General features: G+C 41.2%; 2 protein-coding genes across 3 annotated transcripts in view; one reads left to right on the plus strand and one right to left on the minus strand.

Moving 5' to 3' along the window:
• TRMT13 (tRNA methyltransferase 13 homolog) overlaps positions 1–11682 on the minus strand; it is a 17386-nt gene extending 5704 nt beyond the window's left edge. The window contains exons 1-7 of one of the 2 annotated variants that reach the window (XM_072128007.1): positions 11384–11668; positions 10386–10432; positions 9513–9579; positions 6330–6389; positions 3570–3639; positions 1196–1302; positions 26–193 (exon numbers count right to left, since the gene is read on the minus strand). In XM_072128007.1, coding sequence (XP_071984108.1) covers positions 26–193; positions 1196–1302; positions 3570–3639; positions 6330–6389; positions 9513–9579; positions 10386–10432; positions 11384–11653 — 789 coding nt within the window. In that variant the 5' untranslated portion in view covers positions 11654–11668. Of the gene's footprint in view, positions 1–25; positions 194–1195; positions 1303–3569; positions 3640–6329; positions 6390–9512; positions 9580–10385; positions 10433–11383 lie in introns of both variants that reach the window. The other variant, XM_072128008.1, reaches the window with a different exon arrangement.
• Positions 11632–27189, plus strand: SASS6 (SAS-6 centriolar assembly protein). The gene is made up of 16 exons (XM_072128006.1): positions 11632–11970; positions 13549–13609; positions 17208–17392; positions 18514–18682; positions 18797–18874; positions 19434–19553; positions 22447–22638; positions 22810–23004; positions 23100–23189; positions 23286–23465; positions 24072–24153; positions 25069–25166; positions 25258–25389; positions 25476–25543; positions 25649–25737; positions 26615–27189. The coding sequence occupies exons 1-16, from the start codon at positions 11900–11902 to the stop codon at positions 26707–26709; spliced, it is 1905 nt and encodes a 634-aa protein (XP_071984107.1). The 5' UTR covers positions 11632–11899; the 3' UTR covers positions 26710–27189.
• Positions 27190–27884: the final 695 nt, after the last annotated feature.

A 27884-nucleotide genomic window follows, 5' to 3' on the forward strand; every position in this document is an offset into this window, starting at 1 on the left:
TCAGGTACACAACATGTAGACCAACCTTAAATCTTGTTGTAGCCCTTTCCACTAGCAAGAAGTGAACATTTTCAGCATCTTCTGTAGCGATATTCACCCAATGTGACAACTTCCCTCTGCCTGCTCCAAATTCTACAAAGCAACGAGAGGCACCAAGCAAACCCAGCCTATCCAGATGACCCAAAATAGAGCCCTAAGAAAATGAAAATGCACAGTAAATCTTGTAAACCAGGTTTATCCACTGTCCAAAGGATAGGAGCTTAGATGTAAATCAGTTTTAAAAACTGCCATACGTCACTTTATCCAGCAATAACTTTAGAAAGTTTCAACTTATCCAATAGTTTTTCGTGACATGTTGTACTTCAAGTTAGTGGGAAATTTTGGTTGATATATTTCGCGTTTATTTTTGAAAAAAGGTGAATTTGGGAAATATTTTTTAAAAATTTAGCTATTTACATTTACCATATCTTGGCTTTCTATTGGTGTTATTTTATAAGTGTCCTTTTGTTTTATTACGATGCTAGATAGACCACAAATCGAGCATCATTTTTCCAAATTTTCAAGAAAATTTTAGAATGAATTATTTTAGGCACCATTTTATTTTTATAGAGGTTTTTGAAGTCATATTAATAGAAACCCCCTAAAATTCACCCCATTCTAATAATATTACCCTGCAAACTATTCAAAACAGCACATAGCAAGCTTCTTAACCCTTTAAGTATTTTACAGAAATTAAAACAAAATTAAGGTTTTATTTGGAATTTTCTAATTTTGTCCAAGGACAGACCTAGGGACCTTTATCAGAGAAGACGGTGTTGCAATTGCAGGGTGTGTGTAGGAGGAGGGAGGAAGTCCCCTTCCTCAGCAGATTTGTAGATCCTGTGGTCACAATAATGGGTCAAACTTGTTGTGAGTTCCGAAAGAGCAGAGGTCCGGCTGTCACTGTTCTTCCTTGCATGAGGGGACCTGTGCAGAACTTAGGCTGGGCCAATGGAGAAACCTGTCAGCCTAGCCTAAAAGCCCTTTAGTGGTCGATGCAGAAACCCGCATGGGTAATCACAAAGGGGTTAAGGGACGTAGATCTAATACATAGAAAATGAAGAATAAATCCTTATTGACCAGTTTTTGATTTTAATAGAAACTCAGTTAATCTACAAACTTTAACAATTACATTGTCCAATGGCAATGACTGTACCTGTTGTTTGAGATGCTTGGAGGCAGAATCTCCATTTGCTGGATCATTCAGAGCTTCATGTAATGCCGGATGACATAGTTTCTTGTCTGGAAGTGGGGGATCTAAGCCTAGAAATATAAGTAGAATAGTGTGAGAGACAACAAAACACACACACATACAAGGAAGAATATTTACACAAATACCACCCAAAAAGCAATGGATGAAAATGTAGCATTAGATAGCTGTCATGGGCAGATCAGGTCCACATGAGACGAGGCTCTCCAGCTCATATATGGATATGCAGAGAGTCCAAATGGGTTTATGGAGAGGTATCATGTTTATGAGACAATATGAGTCCAACATTGGAAATGTGAATGTAGCTCTGAAATAGAATAAGCTCCAAACAATATCAAAATAATAATATAGACGACTCCTAGTTAGGGTACATTCACACAGCGGTATGCCCGCCGTGCGGGCATACCGCCGTGTGCTGGAGAGGAGGAGGAGGAGGCAGCCCCTCCTCCCTCCATAGAGAATAGCGGCGCACGGCCGCACACACGCCAAAAGATAGAGCATGCTCTATCTTTTTGCGGTGTGCGGGCCGGATCGGTGCCACACATGTGTGGCACCGCATCTGCGCCGCGCCGCTATTGCCGTCTATGGGGACGTACATGCGGCCTGCCCACGGCAACCTCTAGTGAAGCTTTCTGGATCCTTTAATGTACTGATCTGTAGCTCCAGGCACCTGAGTGAAGTTGGCCCCCCACCTTGTTCAAATCTAACAACATTGGTGTCAAACGTTTGTGCTGGTTTGTGCAGCAGAAATTTTCAATTGCGCTGCTATAGTTTATAAGATATTAATAAAAGTTTCCAGAGGTCACCAGAGGTCAAACAGCCCCCCCCCCACATTACTCAAACAAAACTGGTGCTATTCATTTGTGCCATGTCTGTGCTTTTCAAATTTTTGCTTGCGCTGCTTGTTTTGAAGATATTAATGAAATTGTAAAGGTCAAAATGTCAGCCAGTCACCCCCCCATTAACGGAATCATACAAAACTGTTGTCAAACGTTGTGCAGCAAAATTTTTCAATTGTGCTGCTATAATTTTTAATGTATTGATAATTTTTTTCCCCAGAGGTCAACAGAGTTTTTTCCTTCCATAGCACAGTGTGCTTGCTAGCTCACCCTGGTGATCAAACCAGAGAAGTCCACAATACATCAAAACAAGGTAAAGTCATGTAGAGGTGTTAGGAAAGAATGGTCTAGGACTAGGGTATCTCCTCATCCCCACACAAACCGCTTCAATGAACTTTGTCCAACAAATCCACCATAGAAAAATATTTTTTAATTTTACTTCAATATATTTCAATCTGCAAATATCTTCTCAGTGTTCACAGTAAATTCATATTTCACATATAATAGCTTGTAATTTTCATAGAGAGTATAACCACAAAGGGTATATATTTCTCGCTGAATCCAGTGTTTAACATTCAATCTATGGACTACGCTGGATTCAGCGAGAAATATATACCCTTTGTGGTTATACTCACTATGAAAATTGCAAGCTATTATATGTGAAATATGAATTTACTGTGAACACTAAGAAGATATTTGCAAATTGAAATAAATTGAAGTAAAATTAAAAAATCTTTTTTTAAAAATATTTTTCTATGGTCGGTTTTGTTAAACATAGCTCATTGAAGCAAACCAGACAGAGAAGTGTCACCAGGTTTGTTATTTTACCAGTGCATCCTAAAAACCTTAACTTATTTAAACACCTAAACATACCTTAAAAATGATAGCAGCATAAATGAAGATTTTTGCTGCACAAACATGCACAAGCGCAGCACAAACCTTTAATGCCAGTTTTGTTTGAATGTGGGAGGGGGGAGCTGGCTTTTGACCTTTACAATTCCATTAATATCTTTAAAACAAAAGCAGCACAAACTAAAATTTTAGAAGCACAAACCAGCACAAACATAGGACAGTTGATTGGCACCAGTTGTGTTTCATTTGGGTAATGTAGGGGGGAGGGCTGGTTGACCTCTGATGACCTCTGGAAACTGTTATTTGAACAAGGTGGGGTGGTCAACTTCACTCAGGTGCTCCAGGCTGTAATAGTCAACATGAGAGCCATCAAAGGTGTCTGCATGAAGCACAACATAAAATTATGAAAATCCAATTGGCCGAAAACAAATACTTTGTCTGGAGTTAAACTTATAAAATATATCAGTTGTGACTTACACACAATTTAAACTAAAAAACAAACCTGCAGACCCGGGACTGCCTGAACTGGAAATTGACATAAATTTTGCAATAAAACCGTATGGCCTTATTTAAGCAATGGATGTGATGTATGTGCATCCAATATAACATTGTGAATCACATTCACTCACCGTCAGTGACCTGCACCAGCGTATCTGTCAGCTTCTTCAGCTCTTCTTTGGACAAGGAACCAAGGCTCACCTGAAAAGTGAAAAAAGGCATTTGTCAGCACATTAAATTTCTTAACTTTTACTACATAAATTAACTACAGTGACCCCGTCCTGACATGGCCCATTTTAAAAAATCTAACATGTATCACTATAAGTGGTTGTAACTTTTGTACACTAACATATCCAGTGTAAATAAGTTTTGCGTTTCATGATGAAACAAACGGAAAATTTGCGAAAATTCTCCATTCGCCATTTTTAACTGCTTAATGCTGAGGCCCTTTTTCGTTTTTGCGTTTTCATTTTTCACTCCAGCTTCAAAAATCTATAACTTTTTTATTTTTCCATGTAAAAAGCTGTGTGAGGGCTTGTTTTCTGTGTGAAATTGCACTTCATAGTGATGGGAAAAAAATCCAAAAGCGAAATTGTTGAAAAATGGCATTTATGCCAATTTCTCGTGGGCTTGGATTTTTACGGCTTTCACGGTGCGCCCAAAATTACATGTCTACTTTATTCTTTGGGTCAGAACAATCACAGGGATACCAAATGTCCAAATATAAATTCTTCATTTTGCCATCTTCTGTGCGTACTAGAAGTTTTTTGCAACTTTTGATGAAGTTTTCAATGTTACCATTTTGAGGACTGTATGGCCTTTTGATCACTTTTCAATTTTGTATATTTTGCAAAGTGGCATTTTCGACTTGGGATGCTATTTTCTGTAATGGGTTAAAAGCTGGGAATGAGTTTTATTATATTTTGATAGATCGGATTTTGTGATGCGGCGATACCTAACATGTTTATGAGTTTTACTGTTCATTTATATCAGTTCTAGGGAAAGAAGGGTGAATTTGAATTTTTATTTTTTATATATTCATTAATTTTTTTTACTATTTTCAGACCCCCTAAAGTATTTTAACCCTAGGTTGTGATGGATCCTACCATATACTGCCATACTACATTATGGCAGTACAGACGGTCCCCTACTTAACACACCCCTTGTTACAAACAGACCTCCGGATATTGGTAATTTATTGTACTTTAGCCCTAGGCTACAATAAACAGCTGTAACAGTTATCACAGGTGTCTGTAATGAAGCTTTATTGTTAATCCTGGTTCTTATGACAACCCAAAATTTTTAAAATTCAATTGTCACAGAGACCAGAGTGCAGGATAAGATGGACTGTGGCGCGGGACATCAGCAGCGGCGGAGGAGGGGAGTACATTTATTTTTAAAAAAAAGCCAGGCCCAGCCCGTGCCTATTTTATTTATTAACCTCGGATAACCCCTTTAAGAACAAACCTACAGAAACTATTCTGAGTGTAACCTATATAGGGGATTTTGCACATCATCCATTACAATATGCAAATCGCACATTGCAATACAAGGGCTAAAATGAGACAGCTTTAGGTCTTTGTAACCTTGCTGCTCGCCAATGATCTCACAGGGAGCGACGATCCAAGCCAATATGGCAGTGCCCATGTGCTGCTGACTTTTAATGGCACCGGCAATCTAAGCGTTAACATCTGCGACCGATGCCAGGTACCGGTGGGTGTTTGTCTTTGCCCATCCTGCAAAGTTTGCTTCCCAATTTGTCCTATGGGTGCCAGTGCTCTGTACGTGGTGGTAACCTTCTGTGTGGGCACATGGCAGAGCATTGAAGAGAAGGAGCGCCATTCACAGCCGATTTATTAAATCTCTATGGGTAGAGGAAAAGAAAATCATTGATTCTTGTTTTGGATTTTAGCACATGTAATATTTATGCTTTGGGTCACTACAATTATGGCGATATCTCATTTGTATTGTTTATTTTCCTTGAATAAAAACAAAACCTCATTTGTTTTAACATCACATTGTTTTCTGAGCTATAACTTCTGTATTTGGCAGTCAATAGGACTGCTTGGGGGCTTATTTTTTGCGGGAAGAGTTGTATTATTTAGTTGTATTATTATGGGCCACAAAACTTTTTGAAGAACATTTGAACATTCTTGTGAAAAATCAACATTTTATAATGACATTTTTTTGTGTGGGTCCAGATTTGTTTGGTTATGGTTCAGATTTATTGTACAGAGTGTTACAGATATGGTCCTGTTACATCTGCAATGTATTTATCTGATCACATGAAATCACAGCATGCCTTCATGAAGGAATGAGGAGGTGTAGAAGTCCATGGAAGCATGGGGAGGAGTAGAAATCCAGGCATGCTGTGATTTCATATGATCAGATACATACATGGGGTACATATACCTTCGATGAAATCACCCTGGTCACATAACTTGTAAGTGTTTAATGATGTAACAGACCTTTTTCTCTCAATGTTCCATACAGCAGCATATTATAGCACTTAGACCTGTCAGGAACAAGGAGGCAGGGCAATGCAGTTACCACTGAATATGAGGGGGTTCCGATCGGTGTGTAAGGGGTTAACGCCCCCTATTGGAGTTATCTTCAATCCCGGGTGTTACAGCAGGCTGTCAGCTGTAATATACAGCTGACACCCGCTGCTTCTGGTACTGGCTCTGCTTGTGAGCAGGTGCCAGAAGCGTGATGTAATAGTACTGCACAGGTCGGGAAGTCACTGTTATGTTGTGCAGCCTGTTACTGTTGTGTGGCTCTGTCTTTCCGTAGTGATGTCACCGTCCGTGGTTATGTAAACATGTAAACCATTGATTGGAATGCAAGTGGTATAACAAAACAAACAATCTCCCCTCAAGGCTACAGCTTACCTGTTCTTGACTCCCATCCACAATGGCTGCTCCAGAATTTACATTAAGAACATAAAAAACCTTTTGGAAAAAAAATATAAATTAGTATGTGGGAACAATTTAGTCACTACTGATGCTTTCAAGATGGCATCTGCCTCCAGGACATAAACTAATTGTAGCATGTATTCTGACTCTGAGCACTTATTTGGGATTTTTTTTTCCACTACTGTATTAGTTTGTTATCATAAGGCTATAACTATGAAGTGGATATTTTGTTTATTCAGCCACTCCCTTAATTAGCTGACAGCTGTGCCCACCTTATCCCATCTATATGTCCCATTCACAGGTTTGGTCCAGAATATTTACTTTAAAGGGAACCTGTCATCAGGAGCTTTTTATTTGGCTCCATATACTCATAGAGAATCGTTTACACATTGCCAAAGAGTTTTTATAGTAAAACTGGCTTTTTCCGAAAAAAAAAAAAAAAAAAAAAAAGATGTTTACCAAAGATCAAAGTTTACCCTTCTGTATGCAGAGCTGTTTTCCTAGTCCCATGGGAATGACCAGTGATGAGTGGGACAGACACTTTTGACATACTGAGGGGGGAAGCGACAAGGGGGAGGACATATGGGGGACATGAGAGTTTGTTTTTTTATTTGAAATCGGTGCATGACAGAGTGGTTACCTGAGACTGGAGGAACCACTCTTCACTGGCCACTCCCAGGGGACTAGGGACACAGCTCTGCATACAGAAAAGCAACTCTTGATCTAGCTTAGCTTTTTTTTTTTGCAAAAACTAGTTTTACTAGAAAAACTCTTTGGGAATGTGTACTCTATTCTCTTTGGGGACATGGGGGAGCCAGAAAAAGGACTCCCGATGACTTCTGATGGGTCCAGAGGAACAGCAACACAGAACACATGTTATGTGTTAATTATAGAGAATCTATCTCCAGGCGAATCAATATGAAACCACAATAAGTACCTTGTAGGGACAGTTGCATGTGTCCTGGATATGTCTTTATAAATTGAGACCGCCGCCTGCAGTCAGAATAATTTACTTATATTCATGGTTCTCTTCCAGTCAGGGGGGTGAGGCATGCGCTGGTCATCTCCGCTCTGACCATGGCAGGCCAAGGAGAGAACAAGAAGCCAGGAGGCAGAGCCTGCTGCAGCTACCAGGAGATAAGGAGGCGCAGTTACGTAGAGACGTGTATGCTGTGCCGGGAACCCCACCCCGCTGACTTGAAGCGGATTATGAATATAAGTAATTTTTTCTGGCTGCAGGCAGCGGTCTCAATTTATAAAGACATGTCTAGCACATATGCAACCGGCCATACAACGTACTTACCGTATATACTCGAGTATAAGCCGAGACGCCTAATTTTACCACCAAAAACTGGGAAAACCTATTGACTCGAGTATAAGCCGAGGGTGGGAAATGCATAGGTCAAAGCCTCCCAGTATATTGGCAGCCCGCCCCCAGTAGTATATTGGCAGCCCGCCCCCAGTAGTATATTGGCAGCCCGCCCCCAGTAGTATATTGGCAGCCCGCCCCCCAGTAGTATATTGGCAGCCCGCCCCCCAGTAGTATATTGGCAGCCCGCCCCCCAGTAGTATATTGGCAGCCCGCCCCCCAGTAGTATATTGGCAGCCCGCCCCCCAGTAGTATATTGGCAGCCCGCCCCCCAGTAGTATATTGGCAGCCCGCCCCCCAGTAGTATATTGGCAGCCCGCCCCCCAGTAGTATATTGGCAGCCCGCCCCCCAGTAGTATATTGGCAGCCCGCCCCCCAGTAGTATATTGGCAGCCCGCCCCCCAGTAGTATATTGACAGCCCGCACCCCAGTAGTATATTGACAGCCCGCACCCCAGTAGTATATTGGCAGCCCGCCCCCCAGTAGTATATTGGCAGCCCGCCCCCCAGTAGTATATTGGCAGCCCGCACCCCAGTAGTATATTGGCAGCCCGCCCCCCAGTAGTATATTGGCAGCCCGCCCCCCAGTAGTATATTGGCAGCCCGCCCCCCAGTAGTATATAGGCAGCCAGCCCCAAGTAGTATATAGGCAGCCAGCCCCAAGTAGTATATAGGCAGCCAGCCCCAAGTAGTATATAGGCAGCCAGCCCCAGGTAGCATGTAGCAAGCCAGCCCCAGGTAGCATGTAGCAAGCCAGCCCCAGGTAGCATGTAGCAAGCCAGCCCCAGGTAGCATGTAGCAAGCCAGCCCCAAGTAGCAAGTAGCCAGCCAGCCCCAAGTAGCATATAGCCAGCCCCAAGTAGCATATAGCCAGCCAGCCCCAAGTAGTATATAGCCAGCCAGCCCCAAGTAGTATATAGCCAGCCAGCCCCAAGTAGTATATAGCCAGCCAGCCCCAAGTAGTATATAGCCAGCCAGCCCCCAGTAGTTTATAGCCAGCCAGCCCCCTTAAGTATACAGCCTGCACATTTTTGTGCTGAAAAACTCGGCTTGTACACGAGTATATACGGTATTGTGGTTTCATAGCATTTTGCCTGGTGACAGGTTCCCTTTAATAAAAGAAAGAATGCTAAAATGCAAAAGCCATGTGTAAAAATCTACATTAGAATAAAAATAAAAGTAAGTCAGAAAAATGATTCCTGGAGTTCTGTATAACCACAATTTTGTGTAAGTGATTAGTAGCAATGCCGTGAGAGTGAGATACCGTTCTCACTCAAGGGTGTGGCGCTCCATTCAGTTTTATGGTCTTGGCTGGAGATAACCAAGTGATATGCTTAGGGAAGGGGATTACTTCCTTTTTTCATAAATAATTAATAAAAATTATGAAATCCGTTGTGTGATGTGGTTAATCTGAGATTGGATCTAAAGTGTTTAGATGGCTTAAACAACCCAAGACAAAGTGTGAGATTGTGAACCTATTGCACCAAGGTTACACCAGTTGAAAGCTTTTAGTGTACACATTATTACCATATTTTTCGGACTATAAGGCACACTGGATTATAAGGCGCACAGCTTTGATTTCTGAGAAAATCAAAGGATTTTTTGTGTGCATTATAGTCCGAAAAAATACGGCAAATGATTTTCTGGCTTATATACTATGTTTTGATAATTTCTCCAGTTGGACCCCCACCAATGGAATAAACACAGAGAATAGAGTTGGAATAACATCTCCATCATCTGTGTTAGGTGAGTGAAGCAGTTCTACATATATTACAACTAATCTGAACATACCGGCTGAGGTTTCTCTCTTGAGTTGCATTTCTTTAGATGTTTTTGGAGCTGATCTTCATATACTGTGCTGTAAGAAAAAAAAAGAGAATAGAATATAAAGTGATCAGATGAAAACACACATATTGCAGTAATAAAAGTAGATATGTTTTTCTGTTATTTCAGAAATGAATAAAGCAGGGATAAAAGTAAACTTTCCAATATACTTCATAAAGGACAGCAGCTTCTGTGTGCCCTTTTACAGCTTCTATCTCCTGCAGCGAGTAGTGTAACTGAAAGCCTTCAGACAGATAAGGAGGCTAAAGATAAACTCTTTCATCCCTAGAGAATATTTCCCTTAATGATCGAACTCTGTAAGTCATTAGACACTTTATCGGGTTCCTTTATCTCTCAGCAGTCAGGAGATATAGGACAGAAGGCCGATTTACACAGACTGCTCAAATAAGGTAGAAAGGTAGGGGGAAACACAGGGAAATGTTTCTATAAGGCTACATTCACACGGCCGTATGGGGGATGTATATAGGGCCGACATATATATACGCTGTGTATACGTTCCCACAGCCTGCAATGGGTGCACGGCGCAGTACAAGAGCGGTACGGTGCAGCACAAGTGTGGCAAAGTACCCTTCCGTACGTGCGAGAAAGATAGGACTTGTCCTATCTTTCCCCATAATACGGTGCAGTGTGCCGTACATCACTATGGAGAGGGGGGCTCACCCTCTCTTCCTCTTCCTCTACCCTCCTCAGTACAGCAGGCACACGTTCATGTGAACGTGAAAGTATATTACAATGTTTAGGATTTTCATCTGCAATATATATATTTTTGAAATGTTATCAAAACTTTATTTACACCATAATCATATAATTTAAACTTACTGTTTGGGGTCCAGAGGACAAGGAATCCTTATTCTGCTGTTCTGCTCCTAGAATGAAGGCACAGACCACACCTCAGAATACATATAAAGTACATCCTTGTCACGTAGCCAATACAAAGTTTAATACCTTCAGAACTGGTTTTATAAGTTTATAATCTGAAGTAATCTACCTGCACTGGACATGTAGATTACGATAAACCACATACTATTGCATTCAACCCTACTTTATGTAGTTTAGAAATTAGTATTAGAAATTCAAGTATTATCAACCTTGCATCACTGGACTGAACAGACACGCTGGGGCACATTTACTAAGGGTCCGCACACAGCATTTCTGTCGGGTTTCCCTAATATTTCCTTTTTGCGCCACCTTTAACAGGACTTTTTGGAACACGCGATCAGATTTTGGCGCAATCGCGCCGACCTTCATGTAACGCAAATTGGGGGCGTGGCCGTCAGACAACCCGACTGATTTGGACTGAGCGTGGGATTTAAAATTCAAATTGTGCCGTAATACATGCACTTAATACACCGGGAAGAAGGTGAACTCCAGCAGATCTGAGCGGGGAAGCGACACATGCAGGATCTCGGGCACACAATCTTGCTGAATCGCGGCAGACATCATCCTCGTTGGAGAACGCACCTTGGGGATCATGCAGGGACCGGGTAAGTAAATGTGCCCCGCTGAGTTCAGTCCAGTGATATTATGTCCGGTCTTGGAAACACACAGATCCTTTATCTCGGACTACAACCTCTGATGGGCGACCAGCCTTAATCTGCCCCTGCTACTCCCTGTCTCCTCTCAGGCCTCAGTGAAAACTGCTTACAGTATGGAGGCGCAATCCCCTGTACAGTGTCAGTTTTAGAGAATGAAGAATATATACTGCAGGGGGCACAGACTGAAACCCCCCAGGTGATGGTTTCTGGAATCAAGCAATGGAACCAGAATGACTAGCAGACCCATTGAAGGTGAAAGCATCCTCTCAGCTGATACATTACCTCCCCATTTTCTGCATGCTCCCCACAAAACTTCTTCCCCTCTGCTACGATCATCTTACAATATCGTTTTTTCCTCTGAACGAAATAGCTGCACCTTCCTGGCAGGGGGCCCGCAGCTATGCCCGGGGGTCTCTCCTCACCCATCATGTTATACAGTATGTGAGGTGCGCACGTCGGCTCACTCAGCCTTCCCTCTCTGACCACAACAAATATGGCGGCAAGAGAACAGCGGGACACGTTCCCACAGCGTCGTAGAAAAGAGTACGTCATGACGTCAGCGCGTAGCGGACGCAGCAGGCGGTTGATTTGGAAATTGTACCGCGACAACAAGTGGCAGATAGCGAAAAAGGGGGTTCGGCTGGTGCCCGATGTGCTGAGGGGCGGTGGGTGCAGGGCAGCCCGAGGCACAGCTGGTAGTAGATACGGGGAGCAGGGCAGGAGGAGGGCAGCGCGCTCACCGCTGGGGTCATCGCCCGTATCCTAGTAACAAGGCCTGACACAGGACAGACCCACAGGATGGTGCAGATACACGAACTGCTGAGCCGAGAGGTGAAGGTCCTGCTGAGGAACCAGGACTGCAGTGACAGGTAATGTCCGCCATACTACTACCACTCACCTGTGTGTCCTAGTACTACTCCCATCATCCTGTACTAGCCTTCTGTGTGTGACTGCCATACTACTACTCTTATCATCCTATGCCAGTCACTTATGTGAAGGACAGCCATACTACTGCTCCCATTACTAGCATCCTATGTGTAACAGCCATACTACTACTCCTATCATTATATTCTAGTCTCCTGTGTGTCCTATTACTACTCCTATCATCCTGTACTAGCCTTCTGTGTGTGACTGCCGTACTACTACTCCTATCATTATATTCTAGTCCCCTGTGTGTCCTATTACTACTCCTATCATCCTGTACTAGCCTTCTGTGTGTGACTGCCGTACTACTACTCCTATCATTATATTCTAGTCCCCTGTGTGTCCTATTACTACTCCTATCATCCTGTACTAGCCTTCTGTGTGTGACTGCTGTACTACTACTCCTATCATTATATTCTAGTCCCCTGTGTGTCCTATTACTACTCCTATCATCCTGTACTAGCCTTCTGTGTGTGACTGCCGTACTACTACTCCTATCATTATATTCTAGTCCCCTGTGTGTCCTATTACTACTCCTATCATCCTGTACTAACCTTCTGTGTGTGACTGCCATACTACTACTCCCTTTACCTTGTACTAGTGTTGTGTGTTACTCTACTCTCATAATACTATATTAGTCTGTCATTTTACACTAGTATTGTGTGTGTTTCAGCCATATTACTACTACTCTCATCATTCTGTACTAGTGTCCCATGTGCCGTATTGCTACCCCCATCCTTCTATACAAGTCTGTATTGTTGTGTGTGTATCACACTACTACCTCCTCCATTATTTTATACAAATGCTGTGTGTGCCAGTCATACTACACCAGTTACCTCTATACTTGTGATGTCTGCCATACTGTTAGTCAATAGTTCTCTACTAATGTTCTGCCATAATGCTAACCTTCTAATTCTACATTGTGCGTCTACCATACAACTACCTCCATCTTTCTATACCAATGCAGTGTTTGTCATACTTACTCAGTCAACCCCATAATTCTATATGAATGTTGTTTGTGACAACTATACTACTACTCCCAACATTCTATACTACTGCTATGTGTGTCATCCATACTACTATCCTGTTATTGTGTCAGTCATACTACTACCTCCATCATTCTACTATTGTCTCAGCCACACTAATACTCCTATTCTTTTATACCAGTGTTGTATGTCTGCCATACTACTACCCCTATTCTTTTATACAAGTGTTGTATGTCTGTCACATATGTATGTCATCATTCAATACTAGTGTTGAGTATCTACCTTACAACTACACTATCATTCCAAACTGGTGCTGTGTCAGCCCTACTACAACCCCCTTCATTCTATACTTTGTGGCCTCTGTGTTTCAGACTACTGCTACTCCCAATATTCTATACTACTCTACCCCCATTACCAATTTAGATGTTGTTGGATAAATAATGTGAATTTTAATAGACTTCCCACTGACACAGATAAACAGCATTTTGTTACCTGATTACATTACGTCAGTGTCCTAATCTATAGTATATGTTACAGGAGACAGACTGTCCGGATATGCATTGAACAACACTCGGCCTCAGCGCCTGTCCATAAGAAGGTGTGTATGCAGCTAGATCTTAAAGGGACTCTGCCACCGGCTTTTACCCCACAAACTACTAGTCCTCTCAGATAGGGCATGGCATTCCCTCTTGTCTGTGAAATCTCACCCGTTTAACTATTAGGGGGATCTTTTGATTGAGATGAGTTATGTGTCACTTTAGATGTCCATATCTTGGACTCTATAGTACCTAGTAGCATGGTACTGGTGTCGTATTAAAGATATAAATCTCCTCTTTAACTCCTTAATGACCTCTGTATCGGGATTCTACAGCAGTCATTTAGGGTACTTCTGACACGCCACCTTAATACAGCAGCACAGCAAAAGAATATTGTAGGACACAGAGTCCTACAAGTGCCGCTGCCAATGGTGTCACACGGCAGCTCTGGGTCCAGTGAAGGACCCCATGACTGCAGAGGCCTGGTCTAATAGATGACTGTTGGGAGAGATGTGATGCATTACACTACATAGGTACCCTACTGGGTCTATAAAAAAAATAAACGTACATACTCACCTTGCGGCGCTCCCGATGCTTGGTGCAATATCAAGAGTTTATTTTTTTTATACATCAGGCCTGCTGCATGGGGCATTTGATTGACTGGGAGGGGGGCCACCAAAAATATATAAACCACAAGGAACTGATAATACTTGATTCTACTCGTGCCAATAAGTTTTCCCAGTTATTTGTGGCAAGATTAGGACCTTGGCTTATACTCGGGTATATACAGTAATATGAAAAAATACTGTATATACTCAAGTATAAGCCGACCCGTGTATAAGCAGAGGCCCCTAATTTTACCACAAAAACCTGGTAAAACCTATATTTTATAAGCCGAGTTTGGGTTTTCAGCACTTTTTAGTGCTGAAAAACTAGGCTTATACTCGCGTATATATGGTAAGTTAATAATAGGTTTCATTAAACAAAAACCCCAAACAAGCAAGAATTGCCAGCCGTTAAGTACCGCTTTACCAATACAAATTCAGGCTACAAAACTATACTAGTATTTACCTTGTACAACAAAGAAAATGCCCAAATTTACATTTTAAAAGAATCCATCACACAAAAAAATATTAATGCTTACATGGTGGTGATGCAAAAAATCCCCAGAAGTATTTCATTATGCATAAAAAAATAAGAAATTGGAATCACGTAGTACAGTGATGGGCAACCTTTTGAGCTTGGTGTGTCAAAATTCGTAAAAAAACCGAGCATAACTCGGGTGGTGTGTCACCTTGAGAAAAAAAAACTTATTTTGTGATATTTAGAGTTTAAATAACAAATACGTATAGTTATTTAACTTACCTGCTTAGTGACTTCTGTGTTAATCTGTCAGTTGGTTTCTTTTGTTGGTCTTGCTGTTATGTAACTTGTGTGGGGTGCCATGAACTAAGATAAGTGAGGGGGAGGGGGAATTCTTCCAGTGATGGCGAACCAGTGGCAGTCCTGCAACAGCTAGTTTTAAGGACATTTGTGTCCTGAGAAGTGCCCCCTAAACCAGTGTACATCACAGCCCAGTCCAGCAGAGCTCAACTCAATAAATTAACGTACCTAACTGGCACAGGCTCCAATGACACCACGGACCTTACGTTACTCCTCTTCAGGCCGCTTCAGCTCCTGTGTGGATGTTCCCGCGCAGGCACAGCATAGGTTGCGTCTTTGCGAGCTGGGGCTGCTCTGTCTCCACGCTCCACTCTGGAGTCATTGGGCGGCCTCCGCAGAGCAGGAGAGGAGGACAGGAGCAGCAGCTGCGATCTCTCTGACTGAGATGCAGCCGCTCGCTGCAGACCACATCGCCAACCGACCGCCCGACCGGCCCCAGACAACAGACAACTGCACTACAGCAATTTTTCTCCAGCAGCCGTGTGTCACTGAAAATGGCTACGTGTGTCAGTGCTGACACGCGTGTCATAGGTTGGCCATCACTGACGTAGTATGACCCAGAGAAAAAAAAAGTTACTGTATTTTTCGGACTATAAGGCGCACAAAATTTTTTCTCAGAAATCAAAAGTGTGCCTTATAGTCGCATGTGCCTTATATATGAACCGTACTTACAGACAACAGCTGCCATGAATAATGTACAGGTCTGCCACCTGCTAGTCATTCATCCTTCTAATTCATCCACCTTATAATCCGGTGTGCCATATATATGAACCTAGACATAGGGAGCCTGGCCCCCACTTTTGTGCTCCTGTACAGCTCCACCTTCTGGTTCTTCTCAGAGGTCACAGCCTGGTCAGCCTGCCATCAGAGGGAGAGGGACATGCTGTACAGGAGCACAAAGATGGAGGCAGCCTGCAGCTCAGACAAGTCACATGTTGTTTTTTGAGATAAGATAGTCCTTTATTAGTCCCACAGTGGGGAAATTCACAGATGCATCCAAAGCAAAGTCCCGCCCCTGTGACTACCCCAGGATTTTATCAGGATGCAAGAGTAAGTTATAACATATAATTATATTGTAATGCAAATGCTTAGAAAAGACACTGCAGGTGTCATTGGCTTTTACAGTCTATCATTAGTGAAAATGAGGTACCTGGTAACAGGTTCCCTTTAAATACACTGCACAGAAAGAAGTTAATAAAACTTTACCAGTATGGCATATGAATCCTACTTTTTGAACCCGCAAAATCAAGACCCCATACAGCTATAGTGACCAAAAAAATATATAAGTTAGAGGTTGTTGAAGGAATTGACGAAAATAATGAAAAATGGGCATGGTGCAGAGATATGGGGTTAAAATAAGGTTTGTGGTTCTGTGAGCTTTATACCTAGTATAAAACTGGATCTTTATGTGCAGTGTGCATTCCCTACTGCCATTAGCTGGTTCTGCTTATCTGGTTGTTTAGCTCGCAGAACCACAAGCCTGATGCATTATTAAAACTGTGATTCTCCTCTTTAAAATCAGAGGGTTGGTTCTAGGGGTGTCTGAAGTGAAGCTCCCTCAGCATCCTTGAGACTCTTTAGGCAAGAAGTGACTCTAGTTTATTTTTTCCCAGCGGTACAGGAACCTTTTAGGTAAATAGACGATTTTTAAGGTAAAGAGGGAGCTGTTGGTTTAGGTTTGCTGCTTTGTGAAAACACTCCAGCATAGGTGGTCGTATCCCAGGGAAACAATTTCATTTCAAAGGGACAGCATGGCTACATCTACCTCTGTGTGAATTATCTTCTCACAGGGAAATCCTTTTTAATAACATCCAAACGGAAAAATATATCTACTTGGTAGATTAAATGTCAATTCCCAGATGAGAATAACCCCATTAGGGCCTCATTCAGACGATCTGGCCGCACCATTACCGTTCCCGGAGCATGCGTTATGTGACTGCACCGTGACCGCGCACAGAGAAATATAGGACGTTTCCTATGTTCTGCCGTGTTACTGTGCTGAGTTTCTCTAATGGAAGGCGAGGGGTGAACAGCACTCGCTCCTTCTCTCCTGCGCGTTATATGATTGTCTGAATGAGCCCTAAGTGACACTTAAATATACTGCATCACACAAAGCTTGAGTGATCATCTTCACTATGATATTAAACATGTGGGTTGCCAGGTAAAACTTATTGTCAAAGTTGTAACTATTTTATATTTTGGAACTTTTTCCTGCAGGACCTGGTGGTTCGTATGACTGATGATACTGATCCTTTCTTTCTTTACAACCTTGTGATATCTGAAGATGATTTCCAGAGCCTGAAGCTCCAGCAGGGCCTGCTAGTGGATTTTTCAGCTTTCCCACAAAAGTTTATAGATTTGCTTTATCAATGTATCAATGAAGAAAATAAAGAGGTGCCTCGGTAAGACACAGTTGTGGAAATATGTTATTGGATATGAAAACAACATTTTCAGAGTTAAAGGGGAATTCTGATTTAGATTAGATTGATAGGGATTCCTGTGATAAGCTCCTCTGGCACTAATATTGATATGAGGCAGAGGTCGCACTAACATTTTTCCTGAAGGGTAATAATACTACTTTTACCATTTTTAAGGAGTATTTTTAGTCGAGGAGGAGTATAAAATTTTTAGTAGTACATATAAATAGCTACTAGGTTAAAAAGTGTTAAAAGATGAATATTTTTGCAAGAAAAAAATCACAACCAGTTTGTTCTAACGCCCGATACCCCACCTGTCCAGAATAAAGGTGTTGCCCCATACCCCACCTGTATAGACTATGGCCAGACAACTATTCACAAAGTAGTTTATTCAGTAGCCCATTGAAAGATGCACATTTCAGTTGTATTAAAGATGAGCTTTTGCCAGAGACTGTATTTGTAAGTTACCTGCTGGTCCTGGTTTGTGTCATGTGACCAGCAGTAAGGCTCTCCATTCATCCGATAAAGCGTTGTGATATCAGGGTTGAAGAATGACCAGAATGAAGTAAAGCATATCTTTCCTACAAGTAATATCACATAGCTTTCTAACCATCAAATAAAAGTGTTTTCAGGCACAGTGCTTTAAAAGGGGACATCCACTTTCAGAAAATAATTGATATTGTTTGTGCAGCGAAAAGTTATACATTTTTTCCAATATACTTTCTGTATCAATTCTTCAGTTTCCTAGGTCTTTGTTTGCTGTCCTACTATAGGAAGCTTCATTGTTTGCCTTCAGTGGATAGAAATCCATCCCTGGAGAGCAGTCGGAGCAGTGTGATGTAACAAATCGTGCACCTGTGTGACATCACATGACCAGGCACCTTTTTTTTAATTCTTGTTATTCACAGGAAGTAAACAATGAAGCTTCCTATTGAATGACACCAAGCAGAGATCTAGGAAACCGTGAAGAATTGATACAGAAAGTATATTGGAAAATTTCATTATGTAAATTTTCATTACATAAACAATATCAATTATATGCGGAAAGAAAGCAACCCCTTTATGTCGGTGTATATTAAGTGACCTGTTGTGATCTTTCTTCCCAGATTCCTGTTACAGTTGTCCTCGGGCACAGTTCTGGGTAGTTCGCCTGCTCAGTTAGATGTGGTGGAGACTAATCCATTTAAGCACTTGACACATCTGTCTCTACGACTACTACCAGCAAATGACATAGAAGTAAAGACCTACCTGGCTACATGTTTAAAGTGCATCAAGGTACCTATATAGTTCTATCAGGTTCATGTGTATTGTTTTTTTCCATTTAGATTAGAATTGGACAACAAGGTAATTTTTTTATAATTTATATAATTTTTGTCCTTTTTTGTGCAGGAAGAAAAACTTATGATTCACCACAAACTGAAAAAAACGGAAGATGATCTGACACGACAGCTCCTCTGTACACAGCAGGTACAATATGTGTGTAAGATTCCATACACAAATGCCAATATTTGAGGCAGTCACATGAAATACACTTTTTATTTGTTTGTGCAAAAATTTACCTTGGCCATCAATGTCTGGCCTCTCAGGCAATACCTACAAACCAAAAGAGCTGAGACAACACCAGTGCCTTTTTAATAAAAGTAGAATGTTTTATTGGGTATACATTAAATATACATAACTATTAAAAATCCAGGAATGGATACACAGAAGAAATTGGAGTGCTGTGCAGCGTTAATAGAAAAATAAATAACTCTTACACATTCAAAATAGGCACCAAATTAGAAGGCAAAATGACCAGCAGTAAATGTTGAAAATAGAGGGGGTCAAACTTAATGGAGTACAGGAAGCTGCCCAGCACCCTCCCTAATAAAACAGCAAATGTGTTCAATATTTCAATATATGTGTTTGATATTTATGGAGGTAATTTTTTTTTTTCTTGTTGCATTTGTTGTTTTCTTATTTTTAGCTTTGTATCTTATTTTTCTTGGCAACTTTGTATCTGATAACCCTTTTTTCTTTTATTTAGAGTCTGAATGAGAAAAGTATTGAGCTTGAGAATTTGAAGAGTGAATCTTCCTCTCAGATATCATCACTAAACAGCCAGCACACAGCAGAGATTACCAGCGAAAAGGAGAAGGCTCAGCAGGTATTAACTTCATTTATTATACAGGCAGTCCCCGGGTTACATACAAGATAGGGACTGTAGGTTTGTTCTTAAGTTGAATTTGTATGTAAGTCGAAACTGTATATTTTATCATTGTAGTTCCCGACAATTTTTTTTTTTGCCCCAGTGACAATTGGAGTTTCAAATTTTTTTGCTGTAATAGGACCAAGAATTATCAATAAAGCTTCATTGCAGACAATTTTAAGCTTATTATTGCAATCTGGGACTATTTTAAAGCATCCAGAGAGCTTCACCAGAGGTCACAGTGGGCAGAGGGGTCCGTCTGTAACTACTAGGGGGTTGTCTGTAAGTCGGGTGTCCTTAAGTAGGGGACCGCCTGTATTGTGTATATGTCAGAAAGTCATTCTAAAATCAATAACAACGGGAAACCTATCTATGTGTGTGTTAACCATTTACAGAGCCCTTTTTCGTTGTTTCATGTCTGTTTGTTTATTCTTTTTTTTATTGGCCTCCTTCTGAAAGCTATACATTTTTTTTTTTTTTTTTCATTTACATTATTTAAGTATCACAAAACCGATCTTTTTGTACGTTTACATTGCATATAGAAATGCAATGCTAACGTCTGGGGGAGGGGCTTGGCCCAATCACATATGCGTTTTCAATTAAACTCATGCGGACAGTAACTATCAATCAGTGTTTTGCAAGGAGAGCTTTATTATTATTTTTTTTTATGATGGTTTATTATATGTATATGTATTGTGAATGTTGTCCTGGTAATGCCAATTTATTTTGTGTCTGTCTTATACATTTTTAAGAGGCACTGTATCTCTATGAAATGGTAGAGAGTGGAGGTTGAGAGTTTACATCCCATCTGGGCAAAATAAATATTTAACTGAATAACATGAATTAATTTAGAGACAATGGGGCTTATTTACTAAGGGTCCCGTGGATTGCACTTTCGTCGGCTTTTAGAAATTTTTGGGATTTGCTCCTCTGTGACAGGTATTTAGAAGGGGATTGTGTCGCACGCAATTGGATTTTGGCGCAATTGCGCTGACTTTCATGCCATAGAAATCGGGGGCGGCCCGTTGGACGATCCGATGGATTCGGACTGCGCGCAGGATTTAACTTTAAAATTGTGTCGCAAGACAATACACTTACATGCACCAGGAAGAAGAAAGTGAACTCCTGCGGACCTGAGCGGGGAAGCGACACATGCAGGATATCCGGCGCATAATCTTTGTGAATCGCGGCAGAAAGCATTATCGTCAGACAACTACAGCGGCGATCGCGACACAACCGGATAAGTAAATGTGCCCCATTGTGTCAGGGAAATACCTGGGAGATGTAGAATCTCCATATATGGATATTTCCCCTGATTATGTGGTTCCTGCTCTGCCGCTGTCCAGCACATCTATATAAAGGATTCCCTGACCAAAGTACGAGTATGAAAGTATCGAGCATTGTGTAACCCTACTTTGAATAGATGTGTGACGGCTTGTTGTCTGTAGGAATTGTAATTTTTCACTGGTTCAAATTACATGTACCCTTTATTCTTTGGGTCAGTAAGATCAAGGGTATACCAAACTTCAATATTATTTTTAATGTTTAATTCCTTAAAAATGTACAGAGTTGTGTAAGTTTGGATGACGAGCTGATGTTTATGGGTGCAAAAACTGCAAAAAAGAGGCGATTTGCTCACTTTTATACTGTACTGCAATATATAGTGTATATATACTGCTGATCTGTAACGGTTTGCCTCTGGATTATTGACAGGTCAAGGCGTCTCTGAGACAAGATCAGTGCACTCCAATGCCATTATAATATACCTTATATACTCGTGTATTAGCCGAGTTTTTCAGCACAAAAAATGTGCTGAAAAACCTCACCTCGGCTTATACACGAGTCAATGATAAAAAATAAAAATAAAAAAACCTTCATACTCTCCCTCCGGTGTCCCCGATGTTCCTCGCGGCTCCCGATCCCTGTCGCAGCTCCCCGTGTCTCCTGTTCTATCTTCTCTAGCCGGCAGAGTCGCGTCCATTCGATCTGTCGGCTATCGCACACTATGATGCACCGCTGTCGCCGCTGATGACTTCATCAGCGGCGACAGTGTCGCATCACAGTGTGCGACGGCCGGCAGATCGCATGGACCCTACTCTGCCGGTTAGAGAAGATAGAAGAGTGAAGCAGCCGCCAGGAGCCGTGACGAATATCGGGGACACCGGAGGGTGAGTATTATGTTTTATTTATTTGTTTTAGCTGTATGCTACACGGGGGCTGGCTGGCTGTATACTACACCCTCAGCTTATACTTGAGTCAATAGGTTTTCCCTGTTTTCTGTGGTAAAATTAGGGGTCTCGGGTTGGCTTATACTCGAGTATATATGGTAGTATATTTTGTGGCACTTAACAGGTTGCAGACCCTTTTCACAGCACTGTACACCAAAGAATAGAAAACATAAGGGCGTCAATTATGCTGCAGTTTTATATTATTTTGTCAGAATGATTACTGTATTAACACATAATAAAACTGGTATCTCAAAAAAAAACTAAAGGGAGTTGTCATTTGAAGCTCAAAGTTAGAGCCATGAAAACAGAGCCCTTCACAAAATGGTAAAGAATATAAGAATATATTAAATAGTGACACTAGAAAGTATCATCTGTTTAAAATAAAAATAAAAAAAAGGATTTGACCTTTTGGAAGGTGGGGAGTGAAAATGGCGGCAAGTGTCTAAACATTTTTCCCTTATCTATAGGTTGATGAGATAGAGCTTTATCAAGGGTGTGCTGCTGTACCACTGACAGGATCCCGAAAATTAAAAGGATTGCTTTTGTATATCTCATAGATACAAAATGAAAATGCATGAATGTGTTTGTCTGTTGGACCTTTCATCACTATGGAATTTTTTTAGGCGTATTCTCAGCTACTGCAACAGTGTGAGCAACAAAGAAAGGAGTTTGAGAGTTCACTTCAGAAGAACAGCCAGCAGATTCAGAGCAGACTCAATGAGCTTGAACAGTCCAATAAGGATCTTCTAGAAAGAAGATATAAGGCCGAGTCTACTGTCCGAGAGCTCCGAGCAAAGTACCAGAACCTTGAAGAGGTACCCTTCCTTTAATAATTCATCTATTGGTACATGTATGCATATTGTATTTCTATTCTTCATCGATTAAACTCTAACCTCTATGACTTCCATGTTGTTGGGATTTTGCTTATGTCTGGAAACTTTTGCAGTAATGGGTGAATGCAATGGAATGTTTTTGGAATTCTTTAGGAACTACAGAGAGCAGAACAGAAGGTAACATCTCTAGGTAGAGAAAACAGCGCACTAGATGCAGAATGTCATGACAAGGAAAAGGAGATGAATCGCCTGCAGACGCGGCTTGCTGTTCTGGAGCAAGAGCTGAAAGACAAGGATCAGTTGGTGTTGAGGAGTAATGAAATTCTTGCAGCCACTCAAGAACAAAAGGTAGGGCTCCAACCTTGGGAACACATCACCAACCTGCAGATGAAAGTGTGTTTTTTTTTTTTGTTTTAAATTTTTTTTTTTTTATTATAAATCAGGCCGTACTAGAAGGCAGTGCTGAGAAGAAACAAGTGCAGATTGGGAAGTTGGAGGCAACAATAAAATCCTTATCTTCGGAGCTCCTTAAGGTAAAGACTGTGCGCTGAGGAATTCACCACTTATTTATACCTGCCCTAGTTTCTGTTCTCCAATGCATTTTGTTCTCTCGCACTTAAATTGTAAAGGCCAATGATATCATAAAGAAACTTCAAGGAGACCTAAAGACATTAATGGGGAAATTGAAGCTGAAGAATGCAGTGACAGTGCAGCAGGAGAAACTTATTTCTGAGAAGGAGAAGTTACTACAAGAAGGACAAAGAAATTTACATGACATTCAGCAGAGTCTGCGGTTGAAAGAGGAAGAGGTAAGAATATAACTGTGATTAAAAGCAGTCACATTAACTCTGTGGCTTACAGAGGCCTGAAGGAGTGTAGGGGTAATATTGCTATGAAACTCTGATTCTATTATTTGTGTAAAAAACATTTTGGCAAGGCAAAACCTATTATAGGCCATTGCATTATGGGTGGAGCTATTTTCAGCTGATTCAGATCCCCCATTATTGACCTATGCTAAGCAAAACCTATGCCCAGAAACGCCCTTCATGTTGGAAGAATTTGCAATAATACAATGTACTGGATTTTTAAAGCTTTCCAGTGTGTTGTACAAATTAACCGATCACAGTGACTACAGGTTCAAGTCTTTTTGGAAGGCTAAACTAGTAACTAAAAACTTCAAATTTTATATCTAATATGACTAAAATGTGACTGCGCCACATTGGATAGGCATGTAACTCTTCATCTTATGCCATCTGTGTACAATCACACAGCTTTATGCATTCTGACTAGTTAATGCGGCCTACTGTTTTATTCACACAGAATTGCCACAAACCACACGATTCCGTGATACCATGCAGAATTCTCAATTTATATCTGTATTATATTTTGTCTGGATGTTTTGTTCTGCATTTTAGGTGGAAAAATTGCAAGAACAGCTTCAGCAAACAGACAAGAAGTTAGAAGAAAGTAAAGAGCTGCTGAAGACGAATGAGAATGGTAAGGATTATAGAATGGCTTGGTACAATGTCTTATGAGAAATCTTCCAAAGCCTCTTCATGTTGCTGTTGATAATAAGTTTTCAGTATACTTCAGATGGAAAGAACAGCTTTTTTATTATCTGAATGGCAAATATATAAGAGATCTACTGGTGCAACTTGGGAGGGTTGCTAGTACATAAAGAATGGTGTTTGAAGCCAAACAGACCGTTCTTCTAATACATTTGCCTGTTTTAACACCTTCTGTATCTGTATTGAGTTTCTGTGTCCTGCTGTTCAATTCAATATTATGTGTATCAGAGATGGCCGAGCCCATCAATAGCTATCCAGCGCTCGTATAGTAGTGAAGAGAGACAGATACCTGAGCGCTACCTGGGTCTACAGTTTCCTAACTCCCGTACTATTGAATGGATTGGTAGGGCATCCTGCTGCACCACCAAATAGTGTAAATGGGGCACTCTCTAAATTAAAGGCGGTCCTAGTAGTCACAAAATAAGAAGCGGGGAGCGTTGTGCGACACATCCTGCATTTTGAACCAGAACCCCAGGTAGGAGCCTGCAAACTTTGAGGGCTTCCAGCCCCTAATACCTTCTTTTCTGCTGTTTCATGTAACTTATACAACCCCTTGAGCAGCTTCTTTGTATTGCACTTTTGCTGCAAACCTCCAAGATGTACACACCAAAGACCTGGGAGGGATTTTGATGCTCCGACAGAGTCTATGGGATTTCCCACCTGCTTGGTACTACTATCCATGTTTCACCCTGGAAGAGTGCAGTATGTGGCTCCACGGCTGTAACAAAGTTAAATTCATGGGATCCTGCCTGTCCCTAGAAGTGTCACTGCTGCTCCATTAACTTGACATACAAGTCACTAGTTTAAGTGCAAATTGAAGGTTTTACTTTTCTTTTTCCTGTAGTCATTTCTTGGTTGAATAAGCAACTGAATGAAAATCAATCTGTGAGTTCCAATCCGAGCAGCGCCCCCTTCAAGAGAACAGTGTCGCCTAACCAAATGGTACATTTCTCACTTCCATATGTTATTATAGACCTGGTGTTTTTAAGTGTGAGACATGTGATATCTGTCTAATAATGGTTCTGTGTTGTAGCTAGAGAACAGGGTACCGCTACACGGCTCCAGAATTAACTATCCGCTCCCTTCATCATATTCGCTCATTCCATACATAGCCCCTTCTGCGACACACCAGCCATCTATAGATGTAGGACGCCCAGGACCACGGGTAGGAGGCGTGATATGTGTGTAAAATATGGAGACTTTTATCTTTTGGACGTTTTATTCATTTTCAATTATTTTTTGTGTGTAAAGGTTCAGTACAATAATCCGCTTTCTAAAGCAAATTTGGCAGGAGCAACCCAGAGTGTAAATAAAGAAAAGTAAGTCGTCCATTACACATCCGGCAATTCACTTTCCCTTGTCAGTGTTGGTTTTGTTGTATTTATCCAGTCAGTTGTCTCACTGATTCCTTCATGTTATTTCAGTGGAGAGTCTGCAGGCCTAGATCTTAAGTATCTGAAGAAGAGAGAAGGCACCCTTCCTTTACAGGGCCTAAGCCAAAACACTGTACCAGGTGAGAGTTCATGCACTGTTTGGGGGCAGCAGCCCAAAATATTTCATGGAGTTATTTGGCAATTAACAGACAGGCCATCAGGACCCGACCGTGATCAAAGGCTGCACATGATGGAGGAGATCTGTCAATGTGTCGCTCGTAATACCAGTACGGAGTACAACTAGACCGGATTTATCATGGTGTGATGCTTGATAATAAACCTGGAGTAGTTTAAGACTGTCTAGTTACCCCATCATTGCTTTACATGTGAAAAAACTGCAGTGTATAGAACTGGATTTCCCAAATACCATATGCACCCTACAGAAACTGATTTCTATTGATTTTGCAATGCAAAGAGTAAGCTCTGTCCCCTTTCTCATCAGAAAGTGAAGATTTTGGCTGGTTTCTATTGCTTACTGAATAGCTATGGAATTACCACTGGGTAAATTTAATATTTTGTGCAAAACAATGCCAATGCTTCCTTCCACATGTTCAGTTGTCGTTGGATTTTCATGATTTGGCCTGACCTGTGCTTGGAAACAAAAAGACAAACCCCTTTAATGTCTCCTACTTCTAGAGACCAGTTCTGACAACTTTGCAGTAATTCTGATTTGCTGAAATGAGTTCAGTGAAAACGGATGATTGGTAATTTTCCAAATACACTTCCCAAAAGGCTTGAATTGTACTTGGTCTTAAATTACTGAGCCTTCCGCCAAGGTAATAGCTACAGATCCACAGGACACAAGGTGGCTGAAGTGACCACACTTAAGTATTCCATAGCTGTGCAGGACTCTTATAAGCCCATTGGACTCAACTTATAAGCCACAATTCACTAGTTAAAATGGTAATGCGAGTGTTAGAAAGCTATTTACAGGAAATGTATGCTTCTCATTTACAGAGCCTCGTAAACCCTCTTTGCGGACAACAACACAAGCGAAGACTGGACCCCCAATTCACTCAGCATACTTCCCTGGACAAACTTCATCATCTTGAATCCTTGATGCCCGCTGACCAGTGGAATAGTGTTCATGACTGAGCCTATAGAAAGATGATTTGTGGCCGCACAAGGAGTCGCAGCATATTCCCACGTGGACCTCATAGGTTTGGAAGAGTGGTTTTGATCAATTTCATCTACCGGATGTGTGTGAATGTAATGTTTCTTTCCTTTGTAAGTGATTGATGTGTGGTCCTAATATATTCAGCTAAAGCTTTTCTACAAAAGAAACTGTATGAACAGAAGAGTTACAATTGTGTCCATACGCTTTCTAAATAGATCTGGGACACTGGATTTTCTATAATACTGTATTTTGCACATCACGTCAAATCTATTTAAGTTTTTTTTTTACTAATTTCATTCCAAAGAACTATTTTAATGCTTCTACTACCTCTTGTATACTATAACTTGTCTTGGTGTGTGTATATATGTGTGCTATGATCAGACTGCTCAAATTTACATATTACATTGTCTGTAATATTCATATTAAACTATGTAAATAGTTAACTTTTCACAAGTGTTTTTGAGGTTCTTTTCTTGGATGTATAAATATTTATTGGTGTGGCTTATCAATATAAGATTTGGTGTTCCAGCACTCTCCACGGATGTGCAGGTTATGAAACCAAACATCACAATAAAGGAACACAGCCACCACAAAGTATATGGCTTCTTCATGGCTACATTTGCTTTTTTTTTTTGGCCTTCATCCTGGTGGTAGATTTAAACATGCAACACTTATTTTTAAAACCCAGTGATAATCACCAGAAGGAGATTGACAAAAAAAAACCTGTAACAGCACTCCAATCGTAGATGCACTGGAAGACCATTAGGAAATGAAGGCACACTTTAAAGGAAACCTACTACTTGATCCCGGCCGAAATGAACTCACACCACCCCTTGGGCTCTGTACCACTGACCCCATGACATATTTTGTTTAGAGACAAAATCCTGATAGTTTAGGCAAAAAAAGGATTCTATAATCTATAGAAATGAGGCTTCGGCGCTTCACTTACATCACCCTGGCAATTCCGCGCACCTCCAATATTTAATTATGCACACCCCATCTTTGTTGTGTTCCTCCTCCTTGGACTGAGAGCCGGTGATGTCACTCGGCACTTCTCGTGCATGTGCAGTCAGTGAATCTTGCACAGCCGGTTGTGACACATTGCAGCTG

This window comes from Engystomops pustulosus, chromosome 10, assembly GCF_040894005.1.
Source record: "Engystomops pustulosus chromosome 10, aEngPut4.maternal, whole genome shotgun sequence".
NCBI lineage: Eukaryota > Metazoa > Chordata > Amphibia > Anura > Leptodactylidae > Engystomops > Engystomops pustulosus.

Coding starts and splice junctions, on each gene's coding strand:
- SASS6 (XM_072128006.1), top strand. CDS start 11,900: ATGGTGCAGATACACGAACTGCTGAGCCGAGAGGTGAAGGTCCTGCTG. Junction 25,390..25,475: donor TAGGACGCCCAGGACCACGG/GTAGGAGGCGTG, acceptor TTGTGTGTAAAG/GTTCAGTACAATAATCCGCT. Junction 25,738..26,614: donor AAGCCAAAACACTGTACCAG/GTGAGAGTTCAT, acceptor TCTCATTTACAG/AGCCTCGTAAACCCTCTTTG.